At 40.2% G+C, this 22,309-nt stretch overlaps 1 protein-coding gene across 1 annotated transcript; it reads right to left on the bottom strand.

Moving 5' to 3' along the window:
• Positions 1-368: 368 nt before the first annotated feature.
• On the bottom strand, positions 369-11,766 carry PCP2 (Purkinje cell protein 2). Its single transcript, XM_042451200.1, has 4 exons — positions 11,724-11,766; positions 5,501-5,624; positions 3,618-3,781; positions 369-449 (listed from the first exon to the last, which is right to left on the bottom strand). Exons 2-4 carry the CDS (start codon positions 5,562-5,564, stop codon positions 444-446), a joined length of 234 nt encoding a protein of 77 aa, XP_042307134.1. The 5' UTR covers positions 5,565-5,624; positions 11,724-11,766; the 3' UTR covers positions 369-443.
• Between the last annotated feature and the right edge of the window lie 10,543 nt (positions 11,767-22,309).

Genomic DNA, 22,309 nt, shown 5'->3' with positions numbered 1-22,309 from the left:
TCTGTACAATGTACAACAATATACTGTTTGCTTGTGCCAAGATTTCCAAGAGTGTCTGAATTGTTCTTAACCACTCCATGAAGTGTTGGTATGATCTAGCAGGTGAAGTTATTATGTCACCTTTTCCCTCTGTGTGTGTTTGCCTTTGGCAATCCCTTTCCCCCAAAGTAACACGATACCATGCTACTAGCAATAGCTATTCCTTGTAGCAGCAGTAGTGTACCATCACTGCTCCCAGTCTGCTGTTAAGGGTCATTTGCTAAGGCAACCAGCAAAGACTAAAACATCTGAGCCTTTATTGGAATGGTAGGGCATATACAGAGATTGGGTGGAGCAGGTACTGCAGAGAGGGGGTGCTATTGGGTGAATGGCAGAGTGCTGTGCTTGGTGGCATCAGGTCCATGTCTGTCTGCTGCCTTCCCTGACCAAGGTTGGGGAGGTACTCATTTCTGCAAAGAAGAACACACAAACGATGGTGGTAGTGCAGCAAAGGTGAGAGCATTTTTCCTCCCCTTGGAGCTGCCCTACTAGACATGGAAACACACGCATGCACACATGTACAGATGTAACACAACACACGACTCAATTCAAGCTATGGTTAGGTGTTGCTCTCATATCCATTTTGCAATTCCCACTATGGGCTGTGAATACCTAGTGCTGCTGCAGAGAAGTGAAACCATCAGTTATAGCCCATGACTGGGACAGGGTTGCTTGCCCAAAAGAATTTACCAGCAAAGTTTTGCTTTTGTTAAAAGTGCACATTCTCAGTTGTATGGGTTACCCTTATCAGTGTGCCTTATACTCATTTTTGGAAAACCTAAAGAACTATAATGAATCAATCCATTATTTGTAACTGTATGCTATATATGTTAAGATATATGGTAGTATTTGACAAATGTTTCAGCTCAGCTCATCTTGCTTTTAAATTGATGTTACCTGCTAGGTTCTAAGCCTAGCACCACCCATCTGTTATCCAGGTGAGCAGGCAGAGATACAGGGAGAAGCTAGGTGCTGTCACTCGGAAAGCACTAATACTGAGGCTGGGACATTAGGAGAGGAATATTATAAAAGATCTCTGGTCCTTCCTTAAACTCCAAATGGAAAGTTAGAAATCTTCTCTTCCTATATCAACTTGGGGGGATGAAGCAAGTGGGTGCGTGAGGAAGCACAAATCCAGTGAGCAGTCAAGGAGATTCTTCTGTGAGAGCATGTTGAATCTAGCCATGAAGACTCCATGTCCCTCAGCTACTCATTTGGTCCTGGAACTCTCCCTGTCGTGCAGAATTCATGTGACGCTAGTACTTCCAATGCACAATCAGGAAATCTCTGGTCCTCCAGGTATTGTGGCATTCAGGTCCCCTCAGCCTCACTCAGCATGGCTAATGTAAGGCATTGTGGGCATGATAATCGAAAGTATCTTGAGAGCCAAAAGTTTCCTGCCATAATGATAGGGAAACATGCTAGAAAAGGGGCTGGGGGAAATGTTACCTGAGTACTGTTTATGGAATCTGGGCCCACCCTTCAACAGCAGTAAGGTTGCCTCCCAGCCTAACTCTTGTGTTTGATGGACATCAAAGGAACAAGGTAGGAGAATGGTTGGAAATGCCCTACCACTTTCTGTCCTCTATGTTGTATGTTCAGCAGCTAATCTGTTCCCCTTCTTTGCAGAATTTCTCACTTTCATTCCTCTTTTACTGTCCCTAAAAGGTGCTCCTAGATTTTTAAGGGCTTCATGTAGTTGTTCCATGCTCTATCTGTCACCCATGCATGTGAAAGCTTTGTAGACAATTCCCACCTGAAGAAGCCTCTTGTGGACATGACACAATCACAACACAAAGCCTTGGGTTGATCCACTCAGAAAACACAGGAAAGAAACAGAAAGTTAAATTGTTGAATCATGAGGAGAACATTAGAAGACTTCTCTGATCAGGGGAAAGTTAGTGACAGTCTGTCAAAGAGACCAACAGGTGAAGTTAATAACTGTCATCAGGAGGAGGATAAAGGGACTACAGTAAATGAGGCATTTTATTTATATATGTGGGAGAACTATAAGGCAGACATGCTCTGCTCTGTCTGATGTATGCTTGTGACTGAAAAGCCCAGTTCATTCTTCTATATTTAATGAAGATGTTGATTTGTATTTTGCCAGAAAGGATTGGAAAATATAGATGCAATAGTGGAGGAGATGATCTAAAACATTTAAAGAGCAGGAACACTCCTTAGCTGTAATACATATCATGAATGGTTGAGATTGTTGTTGTTGTTTGCTGTTTTTAGCATAATTCTTGCAGGCAAACAGAAGCACACACACTCTGAGTGAAAAGAGGCTACTGTGTGTGTGAAGATTTCTTTCACCCATAGATGATTATAAAGCACTTTTGAGCATGTCTCTTGTTTGTGTCGTGCCTGAAGCTATCACAGTGGGAGACAGTGCAGAAGAAAGTACATCTCAATCAAGGCAGTTTTTACATTAGGAGCTTACAAAAGATGATTTAAGTACACATGTGAAAACAAACCATTGTTGTTAGCTGGAAAATAGGATTTTAGCATCAGTAAAATACAGGGGTGGCTTGGTGTCCTTATTAGATTAGATAATCAGTGCTGACTTCAAAAAGGTATGTTATTGTAGGAAAGAAAGGCACGAAGGCCATGGGTCTTGACATGGGTCTAGTTATTTGACACATAAATGAGGAGAGGAATCTCTGAATCATATTTCATAGTTTGTAGCAAGCATTACCTAACGTAACTCATGAAAGGTAGAATTATCCTCGTTAAAAGTCAAAGTGACTATTGTGCTTTTGGCATGGGAGGCTAAAATTCAGATCTAGCCTGGTCATGTCCTGTTTTGTCTTAATATCAGTGTTTGTCTTCCCAATGTGCCACTGCACCAGTTCTCATGTGGTGCCTAGGCATGGAAAGGACGTAGCACTGCTCTCTGGTGGTGTCAGGGTGAGGGATTCTTTTAGACACAAGTCCTGATGGCTGCTGCGCAGGTGAAATGACTGTTTCTCTGGCGAAAGGCAATCCTCTTTTTCAGGGTATTGAAAGCATCAAACCCCATGAAATTCATGCACATCTTGCTATTCACTCTGGGGAAGATGTTTTGCAGGTTTTTGTAATACTTGCAAAATACTTTGTTGGTTGTGCCAGTGTTGGTAGGGAGTGTTTATATGGCTTGTGGGGTTTATTTATACCTTTTCCTTTAAATGCCACTTTAAAAATATGAGTGTGATTTTCACATTTTCTTAATATTTTTAAAAACCATTTTATATGTTTTTATTAATTTATGTAAGCTTCCTTGAGGGCTTTATAGAGGAAAAGTAGTTCAAGCATTTTAAAGTAAATAAAACCAAAGGGACAGTATTACAGTGCCTGTGCATTTCATAACCTAATGTCTGTTTTCCAGTGTTTGAGGGTGTGGGAAGAGGCTATGACATAACCTGGTTGTATGGCTTATTAGCCAAGCTCCCCTTGAGTTTGAAAAACTTGGGGATTTGGGAATTCCAGATTCTCCCAGAATCTGGCTGCATTTCTGGAAGTTCTATTCAAAAGAGGTAACTTCAAAACTCTGAAGTATTACAATGTCACCCCCACCACCTCTTTCTACCTGCCCTCACCTTTGTGGCTCCAGAGTCTGATTTGTTGCTGGCATTACGTTCAGTGTTTTGGAATCCTGGGAGGTAGTTAAAGCTGACACGTTGATCATCCATCCGCCGGCTTTGTGTTTGTGCCAGCATTTCCATAAGGTTGTCCATCTCTGGTGGTGGGCTGGGGCTATCCTCTGTATAAAACAAGCAAACAAACAGAACTGGCCTTTAGAAAAAGAGAGTATGGAGGAAGGAACTGGCAAGGTCACCTCTAAATATTCCTTGCTTAAGAAAACCCTAAGAAATTCATGGGGTTGGCATAAATTGACAGATGACTTGAAGGCATATATGGACACAAGAACACAACCCTTCTTATTCAGATATCATACACTTATGCAATAAACTTAGACTTTGCTAACACTCACTTTGGTGTCACTGAGAAGTCAGTATTAAATGATTTCACAGAATAGTATAAGGTCCTCACACAGAGAGCATCCTGTTCTTTGCCTAACATTGCTCTGTGAAATAATTTTTTCCTCACGTAAGAAGTTGGTTTTGTCAGAGGCCCCCAAAAAGCCTCACAGACTGCATCCCTCTCCATTGTCATAGCTGTATACACCTTCCACTTTAAAGATATACAGATGTTGTTCTACACACACAAAAGGCTACCCATCTGGTTAAAATGATGGTCATCAGAATGTTCTAAAGTGTCATTTAATGGGATTATCTCCATCAATGCACTAGTCCCCCCCCTTTCTTCTAGAAATAATAATTCTATTCCCTTGTTAGAGCAAGTGGAATGTACTAAAAATTATCCCAAGACTTCTCAAACCTTTGGAGAAGTAACCTCCCAGTTCAGTCTATGTTCCAACTCCGTATACAAAAGGAGTGTGTTCACAATAAAACAAGATTTAGAGTCTGAACAGATATCACAATAGGTTCCTCATATCTTTGCTAGGTTAGCCTCCACCACACGGAGGACATTCTCCACGGCTGCCCCAGCCCTTTGGAATACGCTGCCCACTGAGCTCCGCTCGTCCACCACCCGGCCCAATTCAGGAAGGACCTGAAAACCTTCCTGTTCCAACAGGCATTCCCCGAATAAAATCCTGTGGGCCTCCCTCCTCTTCCGTGGCCAAGAGGTTGGGCTATGGGGCTTTTTGCTTGTTATTTTTTGTATGATTTGCTGTATTTGTATTTTAATTCTTCTTGTCCTCTTGTTTGTATGGATTGTATTTTAACCTTGCTGTAAGCCGCCCTGATTATAAGAAGGGCAGGATATAAATAAAATTTTTATTATTATTATTATTACATTTTTACCATCCCTTTCTAGATGAAAGTAGAGTCTCTGTGCTCAGCTGGAATAGGGTCCTTTTATTATTTTCCTGTCATGATGACACTTCCTTATGATGCTGACACTTTTATATGACAGCCTGTTGATTCCACCTACCACAACCATTTGCTCGGTGAATTGTGATCAACATGGAGTCACCTAGATGTAGCTCTTTGCTTTGGCATATTTTTCATCTACTTCAGCATCTTTCTATTACATTTGTCTAGTTGGTGCTTGAAACAAACTCCACTGATAAAGTCATGATTGTGCTATAGAAAAGAACTAAAGGAAAATGGGCTAACATGAAAAGGTTTCTGTGGGCTATTGGACTTGTACGTAAGATTCTGTACAGGCTTTGGAAGACATTATGGCCAGCATGAAAAACTCCCATAAAGTACTTGTTTCCTAACATGAGTCGGGCAGCTTTCTTGGACCTTCAAAGACTGAAATTTTCTATAATCTGGGGTTTAAGTAAAATCAAGATCTTTGCTCACTCTCTTACAAAAATGTATTCCTCAAAGATGATGTTCATGGACCTTTCCCCCTTACCCACCCCTTCACCCAATCATGTTGAACTTACTCTTCTCAGGATCTGACCCACTCTTGCTGTGCACAATCTGAATGTTGCAGCGTTGCTCATCCATGCGTCCTCCTTGTACATGCGTCAGCAGATTAAAGAATCCTTCTTGTTCTGGGGAGCCTGACTGCAACACAAAAACAATGAATGAGCTAGGCCTGACACCTTCTTCTCAGAGACCTTACCACTCTAGGTATGCTTCATCAGCAATTTCACAAAGAAATCTCTGTGAGTCTCTATGTTCTGGCAAGCAACTTGGCAAAACACTGGGAAAAAATAATCTGTGGCGCGTTACAGACCGCCTGTTTGGGGCGGCCTGTAACCGGCCCTTTCCCCGCTGGATTGGGGCCTCAGCTGCCACAACGGCACCCTCCGAGGCCCCAATCCACAGCTTCCCAGGCAAAAGGCTGGTTCCCCGCGGCCTGGAAAGGGGTGTCCTTGGGGCTTCAAGCCCCGAGGACACCTGATGGCGGCAGGGAGGAGGAGAAAGGGGCTGCGTTGCTGGCGCAGCCATGTAAAGGCTGTGCCCAGTGACGCAAACCCCAGAAGGAGCTCTGTTTTGGAGCTCCTTCTCGTGCCGTGGAAAGGGCGCTCTAGGCGCCCTCATGCAGCGCGATGACATCACAACCGCGGCGCCTCGTTTGGAGGCGGCGCGGTGGTGACGTTGTAATGGCTGCCCCCGTGTGGAATGGGGGCCGCCATTTTGTATGGACTGGGTCCGTACTAGGGTTAGGGGCGTCAAGAAGTAACGCCCCTTTCTAACCCTAGTACGGATCCAGTCCGTATTTTTATGCCTGTTTGTAACAGGCCTCAATAAACTTTTCCACCCTCTTGGTAGAAGAAGAATTACAAATACTGGCCTAAATTGAATTGTTAGTCTCAGTTATATTTTTATGAATTTGGAAACTTACATTGACTCAACAGGGCTATTTTAGTTGGGACTAATTTGTATACTAAAAGGATCTTGTAGTATATGCTTGTAGACCAGTGTAGCATAGTGGTGTGACTCTGGACTATGACTCTGGAGACTAGGGTTTGATTTTCCACTTGGACATGTAAACCCACTGGGTGACCTTGGACAGGTCACATGCTCTCAGCCTCAAAGGATCAATAGCAAACCCCCTCTGAACAAATCTTGCCAAGAAAACATCATAATAGGTTCACCTTAGGGTTGCTATAATTCGAGAACAACTTGAAGGCACACAACAACATATCTTTCAGTTGAACTGGGAGAAAGAAACATATTTGAGGGTAGCTGTGTTGGCCATGCAGCAAAATGAAACAAAATCAAAAACCCACAAAGAGAGATTCATTTATGGGACCAATTAAAAAGCACAAAATACACCATGCAAGCTTTCAAAGCTTCACTGGCATCTTCTTCAGGCAAAGATGTTAAAAACCATACTGGAGAAATAGAAGATTGAAGGGTGATATAGGGGATTTAATGGAGATGGATTAGTTGAGATTATTGTATGATTGTAAATTTGTATATCAACATGAATGCTTATTGTAATTTTAATTGTTTAATAAACTTTTCTTTAAAAAACATACTGGAGAAGAAAAGTGACGATGTCAGTCTCAGACCTACTATTTGTCTCAGATGTTACTTCTGTTCTCAGTTAAGATGCTCTAGACTAGGATATCAATGTAGGCAGAGGCCACTTCCCTTTTTCTGAGGAAGGGGCCCTTAACAGCTATATGCTGCACTCTTTTTCTTAATGATTTTTTTAAAAAATGTTTTTAATTCAACTGCATTTTAGGACTGTAATTTATTTAATTGTGTTTGAATGATGAACTGTAAATATGCTGATCTGAACAATTTTAATAGATATTATTGCAAACCATCTCGGGTCAGGTTTTGGAAAAAGGGTGGGACATAAATCAAATGAATAAAAATAAATTCATTCCTTCTAATAAGTCATCCACAAGAGGTGCATCTCTGTGTTGGAGCTTTGCTTTTGACTAAGGGCTTCTTGTAGCCAGCTGTAGAAGTTTCAGACCAGCTGATTGCCTTAGGCTTACAAAAAGGTTACCTTCTGGAACTGGAAGGGAGGCTAAATGATAAAGGGAATATTTGTTGGAAGTGTTTTCACACAATGAAGCCTGAAATTCAGATCCAGATAATTCAAATCACAAAATAATGTGCTCCTGAAAAATAGGTTTGCCGTATCCACTCCCTCTTATCAAGCATATTAAGCAAATTATTATAATATACATTTATTTTCTACCATTGTGTTTCAACCCCAGTACCAGCACCAAGTTAAAAGCTGGTGTAAAGAGAGGCAGGCTTCCAAGCAGCTCCAGAGAGTGAAAGGACTCTCTTTATTCTTTTGAGGCTGTTTGGAAGCGTTCCACCATGCTGCCTAGTCCTAGGCTCAAGCCACCAACACATTAACCACATAACACAAAGCTATCTCTGCTTGCCCCCTTTCCTTTCCCACCTTCTGGGCCTGTCAGGAGAAGCAAGGAGGAAATGGAAAAATAAGGTAGCAATCCTACTAGCAACTAGAGCCTGCAGGGCAGGATGAGATCCTGCCAGTGCCAGTTTATTGCATGGCTTCCTGCTTTGTTGCCACTGTCGCATTTTAACCTATCAGCCTGCAATGAAGTAGAAGTCTGGGATTTACCGCTTTATCTGGCTCAGACAGCCGGGACATTTTTTAGTTCCTTTGGGTTTTCCAGGACAAATGATAACTTTACAAAAAGCAGGATCTACACAAGCCATTAGGTTGCATAAAGTAACCAGCTCAGACAGCAGAAGCAGCCATTTGTTCCTTTTGAATGCCTCAGCTGTTTTTGGTTGGTTGGTTGTTTCACTGTTGGGGGATAAAATGGTGTAGGGCTACACAACTTGTCCCGAGCCTCATAAATGAGTATGCTACCTTGGATGTGGTCAAGCACGCACTCCTATCACGTGTCCAAGTAAGAGTCAACTACTAAACTGTCATTTTCTGTATGTGTCTTGGGGAGAGGCTGCCATCTGGTCCTTCACCAGACAAGGGCAATCTGTCTCCGGCTGACTCTTCTTTAAAAGATGGAGCACTTGCAGCCAGAGACTCAAGGTATTTTGTTGACCAAGGCAAAAGACCAAGACCAAAAAAGCAAGGTGTGGTACTCACGATTTGCCACATTATTTTGGCACCTGAGACTGAAAATCCCACAACGAGTAAAAATTCAAGAATAATAAATTAAATAAGTAACATGCTTGTTGAGCTATAGTGACACTTCCAGTCAGATGCCAGTATATGTATTTGGAGTGAGATACCTACTCTGGCATCTGTGCTCTGGCATCTGTCTGATGGTGGGCTTATGGACACATGTAGCATGCTTGAGACAGCCTTGGATTGCTAAATATAGATCTTTATCTGCTTGAGGTTTCACTTCAATTGGTATGTTTACATAACAGGTTTTTTGTAACTGGCTATAAGTGGGGTGAGTTCCTTGTTTTGCATGGAGGTGAAAAAGGTTTATATTTTGGCCATGGGATTCTGAGAGGTTTCATCCAGAAACAGAAAACCAAAACACACCATGCCCCTATTCCAAGTTCTGATATTGTTCACCATGTGATAAAGGTGCCCCAATGCTCTGAGTATATCATGCTTGGCGTAGATTTTCTGTAAACTTCATGGAATAATGGTGTATATTTTACATTATCTCATGAATGAACACTGCTGACATAGATTAGAGATGATGACATCGAAGGGCCAGCACAAGGCATTTAACAGAAAGACCAGCGAATGGCACCCCACGACCATATTCACACAGTTTCCACCTAAACCAAATAATTTTGACGCATGTGGCAGAAAATCTCACAAATATCTCTTCCCATTCCTGGCAGTAAAAACATAACATACATTAAGGAGATGACAATTTTCTGCTTTTTTCATGCTACCCTAAAGCTAATGCCCAAGGCAGCCATCTCTCACTAATGGTAAGGTCAGCTCTGCTGACAAGTACATTGTAAGGTGGAGATATATGTAAAAACCATTGTTGGTTCCAGACTTAAATGCAACCTTTCATGTCTAGAACGACCTTGATGATTCTGTCTGTTCCTCAGCCTGTTCTCTACTTCATTCTCCTCCTTTAACTATCTTGACTCTGGACATCCTATCTTTGGGTTTTGTTTTTTTGGTCTTCTGAGAAAGAATGAGAGGGAAAAGAGAGATCCAAAATGCTTTTCTTAGAAAACCTAATTTGCAATCTTGCTAGCATTTCTGCAATGTTTATGTACCAATTCATTGTCAAAGGCTTTACTACCCCAAGCAAAATATAGTATGTATTTACTGTTACACACGCAAAGTTTGAGTACATCAAAGCAAAATGAACAAAATTCATTTGGACAGACATATAACTTCCTACAAAAAATAAGATCAACCCCCCCCCCCCGCCAACCACCTCAAAATAACAACTTGGGTCTGATATGAAGTGTTTGCTGTTACTTTGTAAACCTAATAATTTTAGTCTGTCATTTAATAGTCATGGCATTGTTTCTATCAACATGTCCACATTACAAGTCATGAATCTGCACTCCTCTCCCATTTTCTAGGATTGGTAACAACTTACCTATATCTTCCTGATGGCTATCTGCAAAGAATTTTTCACAAATCTTTTCTTTTTTTCTTTTTGTGCTGGTTCAAAATTCATTGCCATTTGACTCTTCCATTGGGAGAGCCTTTTTATATTTCTCCATCTCCACATTGTGGAGATTTTTTTTTGTATTGTTCACTTATACACACAGGAATTAAGTATTTCTATACTAGCTTTTCAAGATTGCCCACAACTGCTTTTCATAAATCATTTTCACAAATACTGAATATTTCTTAATACCTGTATAATATTTTCTAACTCTCCACTTTAAAGTAGTTAGGATTCCCTCCCCACTCACTCTTTTAAGCCTTGGGGGAAAAGCACAGGATTCAGGAAAGCACTATACTTGTGTGTCTTTATCTTCATATTAGCAAAAGCTCCTTTACATTTCCTGCACTCAAGAAACAGACATTAACACCATATTTTTTCCTGGTTCACCACAATAATTCAGCTCTCTGACTCCACTGTACACTGCAAAAATATTACAGTATTTACCAGTTCATAGTAGAATCTGCCAAGAGATTATCCAGGCAAACATAAGCCAATAGATAAGATTCAAAGTCAGAGGGCACTAGATCAGCCGATTGCTCCAAGAGGTACCTCTGATTTGTCAGCATTAGGAGGGGGGATGTTTGTTTTGCTGACTAAACAGAATGGCAAAATAGCTTGCATATATGTCCATCTGATTTTAATCACTAGAATTTATTTTTTAAAATGTGCTTACATAAGCAATCAAGTTGCTTTTCTTACTCCAGAACAATCATGTTGTTCTGGATATTGCCATTTAACTTTAAGAACTGTTGCAGTCTACATTCTCCTCAAATTGTTTCTCCACCTTTTCTCACTTTTGGTTTTTCTCTAACAGACAAAATGGGAAGGGACTCTTGTCTTGTTTTGTTGATTCTAGGTATATAAGTGATATCAGGAGCCTTTTTAGTTGGAGAGCAAGTTAAGTATCATTTAAATACATACATAGAATAAGAATTATGCTTAATCTGAAGCTCAAAAATTCTGGGTCCTTTCCAGTCCTTCTACATGCTTTGTGAATTCCCACAGTCAATTTGAGAAGATTGTGAACAGAAAGCTGAGTAGAAGGAGAAACAAGGAGTGTATTTGGAACAATAAAGGGCAGTGTCTGGGAAAACATAATCTCAGATATTATAGAACAAGATCATATTCTATAAAAATGGAGGGAGGGAGAGGGTTGTACAAGAGAGGAGAGGAGTGGGAATCAGAACATGGCAATGAAATTACTATGGAGCCTCAAGGAAGCTGCCCTCACTGCATCAGTTTTTTTGCTTCCCCATGCTCTGTATTACAGATTGAGTCTCCCTTATCCAGAATCAAAATATCTGAAATATTCCAAAATCTAAAATTGCTCACACGGGTGGAGAAGATAGCAACAATGTACACAAAGTTTGTTTCATGCACAAAATTATTAAAAAATATTGTGTATAAAATTACCTTCAGGCTAATTCATAAATTATTCAGGCAAAACATAAATTAATTTCATGTTTAGACTTGAGTCTCATTTCCAAGATATCTCATTATGTATATGTAAATATTCCAAAATAAAAAAAATATATCCAAAATTCAAAGCACGTCTAGCCCCAAGCATTTAAGATAAGGGAAACTCAACCTGTATTTACACTGATTGGCAGACGTTCTCCAAGGTTTTAGACCAGAGGTAGGCAACCTGCGGCCCGCGGGACCGGCCCCAGCCCAGTCCTGCCGCCGATTGCCGCCGGCGCCTTTGGGGGGCAATTGTCTATAGAAGCCTCAGAAACATGCATTTATATTAACATTTTTTAAAAAATCAGCAAATTTTTTATTGTGTCCTCCATTTTTTTTTAAAAAAGTGTCTTCCATTTGAAAATTTTGTCCTACATTTGTCCTGGTTTATTTATATATTTAATTTTTTTTAAAATTATTTAATTATTTATTTTTTGGGTTCGGCCCCTCAGTTGTCTGAGGGACAGCAACCCGGCCCCCGGCTCAAAAAGATTGCCTACCCCTGTTTTAGACAGAAGCTTTTCCAACAGCATATTGGGCCCAGTTCCAGGGTTGCTGAGAGCCAGCATAACATTGTGGTTTGAGTGTTGCACTACGACTTTGGAGTCCAAGGTTCAGTTTCCAGCTAAGCCAGGAAACTTACTGGGTGACGTTAGGCAAGTCACATGCTCTCAGCCTCAGAGAAAGGCAATGGTAAACCCCCTCTGAAGAAATCTTGCCAGGAAAACACCGTGATAGGGTCGTCATAAGCCAGAAATAACATGGAGGCACACAACAACAGCGACAACAACTTTTAAGCTTGTTAATTTAAAAGTATATTGTGGCAACAGCCTCACTAACAGCTAAGTTCAGAGCCATGCTCCCATCTTAAATAGAAAAAAGAAATGTAAATGTAAATTTTAGGGCTGGGAATCATATAGCATAGCACGGCTGAATTTAAGATCATCTCATTGGAATTTAAAACATCCCTATTGGAAACTAGTAGCCAAAAACTGGCCCAATTAAGCTTATGCAGAAAAGACTGAGGCTTGTCTAGAGGAAGTGATAGAACTTGCATTGGGAGGGTGGAATGGAGGAATGTCCCTCAGCACTGGAGGGAAGCCAGAAAGCGTTAGGAATTAAGGCATTAATCTCCTCTAGGCAAGGCTAACAGTCAGTGTGGTCTGGTCACCCTCCTGCAGGCAAGGAAAAAGCAGTGACAAGGAGATCAAACCTAATAGAAGGAAGCTTTTGGATGCGGATAGCTGAACTTATTTATTTGCGAAATTACACACTATAGTGGCATGCATGACCATCCCTTTCATTAGGCTGAGCGAGACAACTGTCTCAGGCAACAGATGCTAGGGGGTGGCTGTGGCAGCTTTTGGCTGTTCCTCTTTCTTGGAAAAAACAACAACTGTATGTGCCATGTTGCCTCTCCTTCACTGCCTAAGCTGGCTCACTGCCCTGGGGATGTGTGAAGGACTCTATTCTACTGCCAGTGTTGATATAAGTTTTGACTGCCTGCCCAAGCAGTCAGTTTCTGTCAGTGGAACAGAAGGAAGCATCATCTTTTCCTCTGCCTCATTCACTAAAATGTCTTGGGGATGCTTTGATGGGATCCAGATTAATAGGTCTGTCCATGCTTGTGCAGCTTTCATCATTAGATGACCATTGAGGTACCCCAGTCTGGGCTCACTTCTTTAAATAGCCTACCATATTTTTTTTTAAAAAATGCTCTCATTAAAAACTGCTTATTTAGTTTCTCTTTTCATCCAGTTTATTAATTTCCTAACTCTAAAACAATCAAGAGAGGATGGCCAGATGTGGAAAAGGGTATTAACAAATCCCAGAGGAACACCAAAACAGAATTAATATTATTTTTTAATCTCCGCTTTTATTCTTGTGTAATTTTTGACATTGTTAAAATCAGTGCATCAAGCCATCAAAGCGATGTCACTGAAAAATGAGCACTAAATGGCACAAATGTACTAGGGTTTCCAGAGTAAAAACTAGAGATGGCTGTTGGATCTTTGTTATTGTGCAGAACAGGAATTTTCAGTGGCTCTTGGTCCTTACCTAATACTGGGAGTAGCAACACCTGCTGAAATTCCCTCTTCTTTTGTTGTGTGCCTTCAAGCACACAGTTTATGGCGACTCTATCACAGGGTTTTCTTGGCAATATTTGTTCAGAGGTTTGCTGTTGCCTTCACCTGAGGCTGAGAAAATGTTACTTGCCCAAGGCCACCCAGTTGGTTTATATGGCCAAACAGGGATTCAAACCCTGTTCTCAGAGTCCAACACTTAAACCACTACACCATGCTGGCTCTCTACGCAATCCTTAAAGGTGCAGGAGCCCTCTCCAGTTTTCAGCAACTCTTATTACTGACCAATAGATGCTGCTAATGTATTCATAGATGCAGCATACTGAAAATACCCCACAGGACAGTACTGGAGCCAGCTAAGAATTCCTATGGGAAAGTCAGCCAAAGACATTTTGTTCTCAGTGCTGGGATAGTAAACGTGCCCATCTGAAATTTTTACATTCCAGCTGTAAAAATCAAGCTTCATAGTATCCCAAAGCTAATCAAGTTACTTTGGTTCCTGAAGCATAAAACTTTAGAAACATCTCTCAGAGAGAGAGCAAAAATATAATAATCATAAACATCTATTGATTTGTACCCCTTTCAGAACAACCCAAATCTGCTATCTGTAGGCATCTAACTGACTCTGTCCAGTGGTGAGATGAATGGAGAGGAAAGGCAGAACATAAAACAAAATTAAATAAAGGGCTTGGAAGGTGATAAGGGAGCACTAAATTAAAGGTATAGAAGAGAGCTGGCAGAATAGGACCCATCAGAGTGAGTGATGTGATTTCTTTTCAATGGGTATCAAACAATCCTCCATATCAACTGTCCCCACAAACTTCCAGTCTTTTGAATTCTACCTCCCAACCAACCCAATACAAGAAACAAGTATCTATCTGGTATTAACCCCTACCATTACATGACTGAAAGGCCATGTGTAGGTGTGCCTTTCTATCTGTTTTGGGATCATGAGGAATATAAATAATATTCTCTTAGTCAGATGGATTTTCTTATCCTGCCTGTAATCTATACTTTCCTTACTTTGCTGGATATGTGGATAAGGCCCAACCTTGGTGGCTACTGAAGATGCCAGTTTCAAGCCATGCAATGGTGGAAGCTTTGGATGCATTGACAATGGAAGCCCTCTACTCATGCTCCCTCACAACTTGCCCCCACCCTGAACCAGCCTTACCCCACTTGATGGATTGGAAGCTGGTGCTGATGCATCTGGTACTGCTTCTGGAGCTGTCGCTGGAGGAGCTTCTTCTGGAGCTGGAGCGGATGCAGGCTCTGAATCTGGCTCCTTTTTTTCCTCCTCTTCAGCTTTGCCTTCCACCGTTGTCATTGCGAGATCCCCTTTTGGTACTCACACTGCTCAGAATGGTTCCCTTCACCTTGTCCCAGTGACAAAACTGTTTATACCCCTAGGTTAAACAGTGGGTTGCACAGGACTTTTCTCAGCACTATGCACTTTGCACGCCCTCTGACCACTACGACAGCCCTGATGCCCTGATGCTGCTCTTAGTGATTTATACAGACTCGCTACGACATTAAGCATGCACCCCTCCCTTCCCCGGCTCAGTGCCACCCCTCCCCCGCATGGCATCTCCACACAGGGATCAAAATCCATATTTTAATAAACACAGGCGTCCAATCTGCTCTGTCCATTGGATCCCCGTAATCTGCATAAAGATTATCCGGGATAATTGTATCAGAACAGCCAACACACACTTCATTAGGAGCATGTGTGCATGTATGCATATGTGTGCCTACCATTTAGCACGTATGTGTGTTTATGTGTGCATGTATATTGGTGATACTACAAGGGAAGTGAAGAAAGTACCCATCCCCCCTTTGCATGGCTGTAGATCAGGGATGTTGTCCAGATATTATTGGATTGCAATTCCCAGTACAGTCAATGGCAAGGGATTCTAGGAGCTGCATTCCAACAACATCTATAGCAACATACTTTGCCCACCCCAGCTGTATGTACAGCACAGCCAATGGCAAGGGATGCTAGGAGCTGCACTCCCAACAACATCTACAGGGACATATTTGGCTCACCCCAGTCTATGTCGATGTTCTTTGGATCTGACCTCTTCCAAATGTCTAAAAGAATTGTATAGCCCTTGTTTCCTTGCTCTGATCCAGCAATGGTCAAATTTCCCATGGGTTCAAAAGATCACCAGCTTCCACTGGAAGGTGGATATTACACTGTTCACAACATACTACCTAGAGGTGTGGAAGCTTTGCTCTTCCAGATATTTGTGATATCAGCTCCCACAACCCTTTGCCAAAGACCAGGATGGCTAAGGCCTGACATTAAGGAACCTCTCGAAGGCCAAAGATGCCCTACTTCTACAGTGTACGCCCTTCAAAAATTGACCTAGTTGCTGGCTCAGGTCTGGCTTTCAGCGCTTGGTCAGAAACTGGAAAGTCTGACTCAAGAGATGCTTCTCAGCCCTTGCCTGGCTGCCACCAAGTTTGGACTTAATCAAGAATATACTGCTACCTATACTATACTATATACAATACATCAGATTGCCACCTTTCCTAGAGGTTGTTGTTGTGTGCCTTCATATCATTTCAAATTTGTGGTGTCTCTAAGGCCCTAACCTATCATGGGTTTTTTGGTGGGGGGGGGGGGGGGATCTGTTTGGAGGAGATTAGCCATTGCTTTTCATTGAAGCTGAGAGTGCATGACTTGCCCAAGAGGGTTTCAAGGCTGAGCAAGGAATTGAAACTGGTCTCCAGAGTCACAGTCCAATACTCAAACCATTATGCCACGCTGGTATAGAACCACAATTGGTCTTTATAGTAAGATGTTCTTAGCATAATAACAACACAAGAAATTAACTGTCCTGGTCTACCTCAGAATTGCCAGTTAGTCAAACTGACAGTTATGGGGCCTCTTAAAATCAACATGGGTTAAGCAGGTGTGGTCATCCAGATATTGCAAAACTGCACTTCCCATCATTGTTTACCCTTGACTATGTTGGCTCCAGTATGTTTTAATCCAGCCCTGTCCAGGCATTTCAACTCCCCAAAAGCCCTATTAGCACAATCAAATGGCAAGAGGTTATGGCACCTGTAGTGTAAAACATCTGAAGGGTCAAAGGAACCTCCCTACTTGCTGTCTTCTCCAGTCCTTTTCTGTAACTTGGGACAAGCAATTATGGCCCTCCCAGTGTTTGAACTGCTACTATGTAGCCAACATAGGCAGTGGCAAGAGATCATAGGAAAGTCCACCAGCTTCTAGAGGCCCTGCTGTAAACAGTCCACTGCTAGCAAGTTTCTTTTCCTTCACAGAGCTTCCTCAACTAATAATGCCCATTTCCTCCCACAAACACTTTAAATTCACATTTTAAAAAAATATTTTCAGTTTTGATTCATGCACAATAAAGGATTCCCCAGATTTAAAATCAAAAATTTAGACTCACCATGTCTCACAATAAGCATCAAGAGCATAGGACAGATATGTTCTAGGTTTTATTGGAGGGATGGGACATCTTTGTCCCTTTAGATGTATTATTCTACACCACCCATAACCCACATAATTGTTCATGCTGACTGGAGTTTCTAGCAGGTGAAGTCAAAAACATCTGGAGCACCAAAGATCCCCCACTCCACTGACAGCTGTAAATTTTAGTATTATAAAAAAATTCTAGAGAATCTTTATTGTGCAGCAACTAATACTGGAAGATAGTGAGCAGGCATTGCAGTAGTTGTGAGAAAAGGTACATATTACTAGTTGAAAACATGTATAAAGGTGTAGAAAGTTATTAACAGCCAATTATTTATAGCAGAGGTGAGCAACAGTTAGTGGGCAATTGTAACTCCTATGTTCCTTCTCAACTGGCTATACTGGCTACGGTTGATAGGAATTGTCATTCAAGCATGTGGTGGCCCATGGTGGTCTATCCAATTTCCAGGGAAAAAAATTGGAAAAGAGAAAGGGAAGGTAGATTGGGAGGCAGGCTTAGACCACCAAGCTTAAGACTTCCGTTGCCACAGCATCAGGAAAGACTGTTGAGTGTCAAAGGTTGGCCTTGCCCATCTGTTGCTGTTGGCAGGCTATTAAGTCCAACAGGTGGCATGTGAATCTTTGGGGGCATAGGAGATGCCAGGGATTACTGCAGCTTTTCAAGCTCAACTGTGGCACTAACCCTTGGTCCTAGATTAATGCTGAGCCATATTGCTACAGGAGGCAATGTGCCCAATGGATCTTGGCAGCATGCTCCAGGGTAACATATACATGATTTGTAAGGGGAGCAGGGGAGAAAGTCTGAAACTAATGACAAACACTTATTCTAGGGAAAACAGGGGTAGACTACAGTGAGACAGGCTAACAGGATGGAAGGGAACTGGAAACTCCAGTCGTGTCATGCTACTCACTCACTGTATGAGGCATCTTGGCAGTCCTGATACTGGAGTAGTGAGTGCTAGAATCATAATCACCAAGAAAGGTGCTAGGCAGGGCCTGGTACTGGCGACCAGGCATGGAGAAGGCTTGGAATGAGCAAAGAAACAAACTCCGTGGGCACTTAACGCTTCCTAGATTCTTCTTCACCTAAGAAAATAAGAACAAAAGAAGAATCAGGCAGTTGGATGAGAGCACAGGAGAATCTAGTCCTGCATTCTGTGCACATAATGGCCAACTGGTCACACAAGAGGAAGCCCACAACAGCACCCTTCCTCTTGTTTTGCACACCCACTGGTACTGAGAGGCCTCTATGCCTCTGATGCCAGATGTGATGCATTGACATCCTGACTGATAGCCATTAGTAACCCTAACATCCAGGAATTTATCCAATCCCTTTTTAAAGGCATCCAAGTGGTAAGCTATCATAACATTCTGTAAAAGTGCATTTCAGTTTAAATGTGCACCCATTGGCATCCTATTAGTTAATGAAGATGAAACTGAAGAGACAAATACTGAATATGCAATGGAATTCACAAGAAAAAAAGGGGGGTGATACCTTTCAGATATATATAAAAAAGCAAAAAAAGATGTCAGCATTCTATCACAACTTCAAATTTTGGTAATAATGATAATAATAATACTCCATTGAAAAAAAGAAGCAGAGTAGATTTTAACACTAAAATCTTTCATCGCTAGAGGAGTAAATGAAAAACTTGATCTCCTCCCACTTTTGTAAAGTCACTCTGTATATTTTTTCAAGCTGGCTTGCATGATATGCCCTTGAAGGCTATCTCCCTTCCCCTCCCTCCCTCCCTTTCTTCTTGACCATCTGTAAAATTTAAAAAACACAAACAACCCTGAAGCCTGGTTCTCTAGTTTTTTCGTTGGTTCAGCAAATGGAATGATATTTTCAGATCCAGAAATTTCTGCTGCTGATTTCATATACTGGTATGTATAATCTTGAAGCAATATGCAAAAACATTATATAGTGTTTTCCTTTTGATTTTTAATTTTCAATTTCAATTTCTATGTTTTTATATAGCCCCTGAAGAAGGCCATTTACATACTTCTTGTTGTGTGCCTTCAAATCATTTCTGACTTAGGGCAACCCTAAGGCAACCTTGTCATGGGGTTTACTTGGCAAGATTTGTTCAGAGGAGGTTTGCCATGTCTTCTCCTGAGGCTGAGAGCACGTGACTTGCCCAAAGTCATCCAGTCGGTTTCTTTTTTTAAATTGTCTTAAAAACATTTATAACATATATCAATGCACTGTTCATTATACACATACTTTACATAGTTGCATATTTCTCCTACATCTCTGCTTCTCCAGACTTCTTTAACATTTATTTTGCTCACTTTTCTCAACTTCTGCTTTTTATGGTTGTTTGTAATCTCCACCAGTATTATAACTGTGAATCACAGTATTTCAAAATTTACGTTATGTCTTCCCATCTTTTCTTACAAAAATCTATGATAAGGAACTATTCTTCTTCTACCTTACTAATATCTTTGTTATTTATTCTCACAGTTCATTTATCAAGTTCATATATATCAGTCAAGCTTAATAGCCATTCATCTATTAATAGTACCTCTTTTTGTTTCCAGTATCTCACTAAAACAATTCTAGGTGAGTAGTCATGTTCAAATAATAGAGTTCTGGCCTCATCTGAACATTTATTTGTAATATTTCTATTGTCACTGTGTATTTTCCCCAAATATTTCTTCATCTTGGGACATAGGTGGATCCACATGCCTATCTCTTGTTGACACTTCCAACATTGGTTTTGTTTTGTTTTATAGATTTTTGATCATTTTTGTGGGGTAAGATACCAACATTGCACCATCTTGTTTTCTTTCAGGTTTTGGGAGCATGTAAACTTCTGGGGTTTTTCGCTTGCAGTTTTCCAATCTTCTAATTTTATCTCCTTTCCAATACCTTTTCCCCACTATATCATTGTCTCTTGTACTTATTCTTGCTCTTGTTCTCTTTCTAATAATAAATTATAGTTTTGCTGTTTTCTTTCTTTCTTTCCTTCGTATTATTTTATCTACTTCATTATCTTCCTCTTGAAATCCTTCTAAGTTTGCACCCATTTTAAATCTTTCTTTCATTTGAATATATGCGAACCAATATATTCTGTAATCCATTTTCCCAAGTTCTTTTAAAAGTTTAATCTTGACCTGATCTTGATCTTTAATTAATAAATCTCTGTGGAGCCGTGGTGGGGTAGTAGTTAAATTTCTGTACTGCAGCCACTCACTCACAAACCAAGCTTTGTGAGTTCAGTACCAGCCAGGGGCTCTGGGTCAACTTAGCCTAGTATCTTCTGTAGATCACTAAAACGAGTATCCAGCTTGTTGGGGGCAATTAGTTTACACTTTTTAAACCACTTAGTACATTGGTAAGTGGTATAGAAATGTACTTGCTATTGCTATTCGTATCTCAGCCATTTATCTTGCTTCCATCTTGCTTGAAATGCGATGGTATACATGCTGGTATTTTCCTGTAAAATTTCTTTTTTTCGAATGTTCCAAGCTCTTAACAGATTTTCTAATAAGGTGATTTTCAAAATCTTTATGCACTTTCATTTTTTTCATACCATAAATACATGTGCCACCCAAATCTATTGTTAAATCCCTCTAAAGCCAGTGTTCTTCCATCTTCTAAATGTATCCACTCTTGCACCCCCATAAAGTACGCTTGCATTATGGCATAGCTTCAAATTAAGGACACCACATCCTCCATTTTCTTTTTTATTAATTAATACTTTCCATTTAATTCTTGATTTTTGTCCCACTTAAATAAAATATCTCAAGTCTTTTTGCCATTGTGAAAACGGTTTTTCATTTACTATTATTGGAAGATTCTGAAACAAGTAGTTTATTTTTGATAGGACTGCCATTTTCACAGCTACTGCTCTGTCTAACAACATTAATCTTAATTTTTTCCATTCTTGCATTTCACTTTTTATGTTTTTCCGTAGGTTTTTATAGTTGTTATCAAACAAATCTTGATTTCTTTTGGTTATCCAGACTCCCAGATACTTCACTTTTTTCTTAATCTTATACAGTATCCAAATTTCTCATTTATTATTTCTTCTTCTGGCTTTTTCATATTTTTTGTTAGCACAATTGTCTTATCTTTATTAATTTTAAAACCTGAAAATCTTCCAAATTCCTCCATTCTGTTTATTAGTATATTGATTCTGCTAACTGGCTCATCTAAAAATATTATGAAGTCATCAGCAAAAGCTCTCAATTTGAATTCTTGTCCTTTGATTTTTAATCTTTGTCTGTCTTTCCTTGTTCCGTTATTTAATACTTCTAACTTCACAATGAACAATAAAAGGGAAAATGGACAGCCTTGTCATGTACCTTTTTGTAATTCAATTTCTTCAGTTTTTTCTCCATTTACTATTATCCTTGCAATGTGTCTATTATATTTTTGTTTTATCCAGTTTAAAAACTTATCACCAACTCTCATTCTTTCAAATAACTCAAACATACAACTCCAGTTTACATTATCAAATGCTTTCTCTGCATCAGCAAATATAAATATAATTTTTTTCTTGTTTTTCTCATAATATTCTATAGCATCACTGTTCTAATATTATCCTTCATTGGCCTTTGGGGTAGAAAGCCAGCTTGATCTTTATGTATATGTATAATATCTACCAATATCTTTTTAAGTCTTCTTGCCAGTATTGGCGTATATATCTTATAATCTGTATTTAACAATAAGATCAGTCTATAATTTTGTGTCTTCTTTTATCTTTCCTCTCTTTATGAATAAGTATGATGTTAGCTTCCCTCCAGAAATCTGGAACACCATTCTTCTGAATTTTGTTTAACGTCTTAAGCAGAGGCAGTTTTATTTGTTCTTCCATTTTCTTATAACACTTTACCATTCTTCAATCCTTTTATCACTTTCACCACTTCTTCTGCTTTAAATACCAAATTCAACCATTCCTGTTGTTCCTCCATTATATGTTCGATATACTGGTTATTCAAATAGTTTCTTAGCTGATTCATATATTCCTCTTTATTTTTACCTTCGGGTTTGTCTCTCATATATAATTCTTTGTAATAGCTCACAAATGTCTTCTTTATGTCCTCTTGTGTTGTAATATTTTCCTCATCTTCATAGAGTGTTTCTATAAGTTTCCTCTCTCTCTTTTTAAATATCTATTTGCTAACCATCTCCCAGTTTTGTTTGAGTGTTCA

The sequence above is a fragment of the Sceloporus undulatus genome, chromosome 2 (assembly GCF_019175285.1).
Source record: "Sceloporus undulatus isolate JIND9_A2432 ecotype Alabama chromosome 2, SceUnd_v1.1, whole genome shotgun sequence".
Lineage (NCBI taxonomy): Eukaryota > Metazoa > Chordata > Lepidosauria > Squamata > Phrynosomatidae > Sceloporus > Sceloporus undulatus.
The sequence above is the reverse complement of the archived record's forward strand: the minus strand, read 5'-3'. Positions and strand labels throughout refer to the sequence as shown.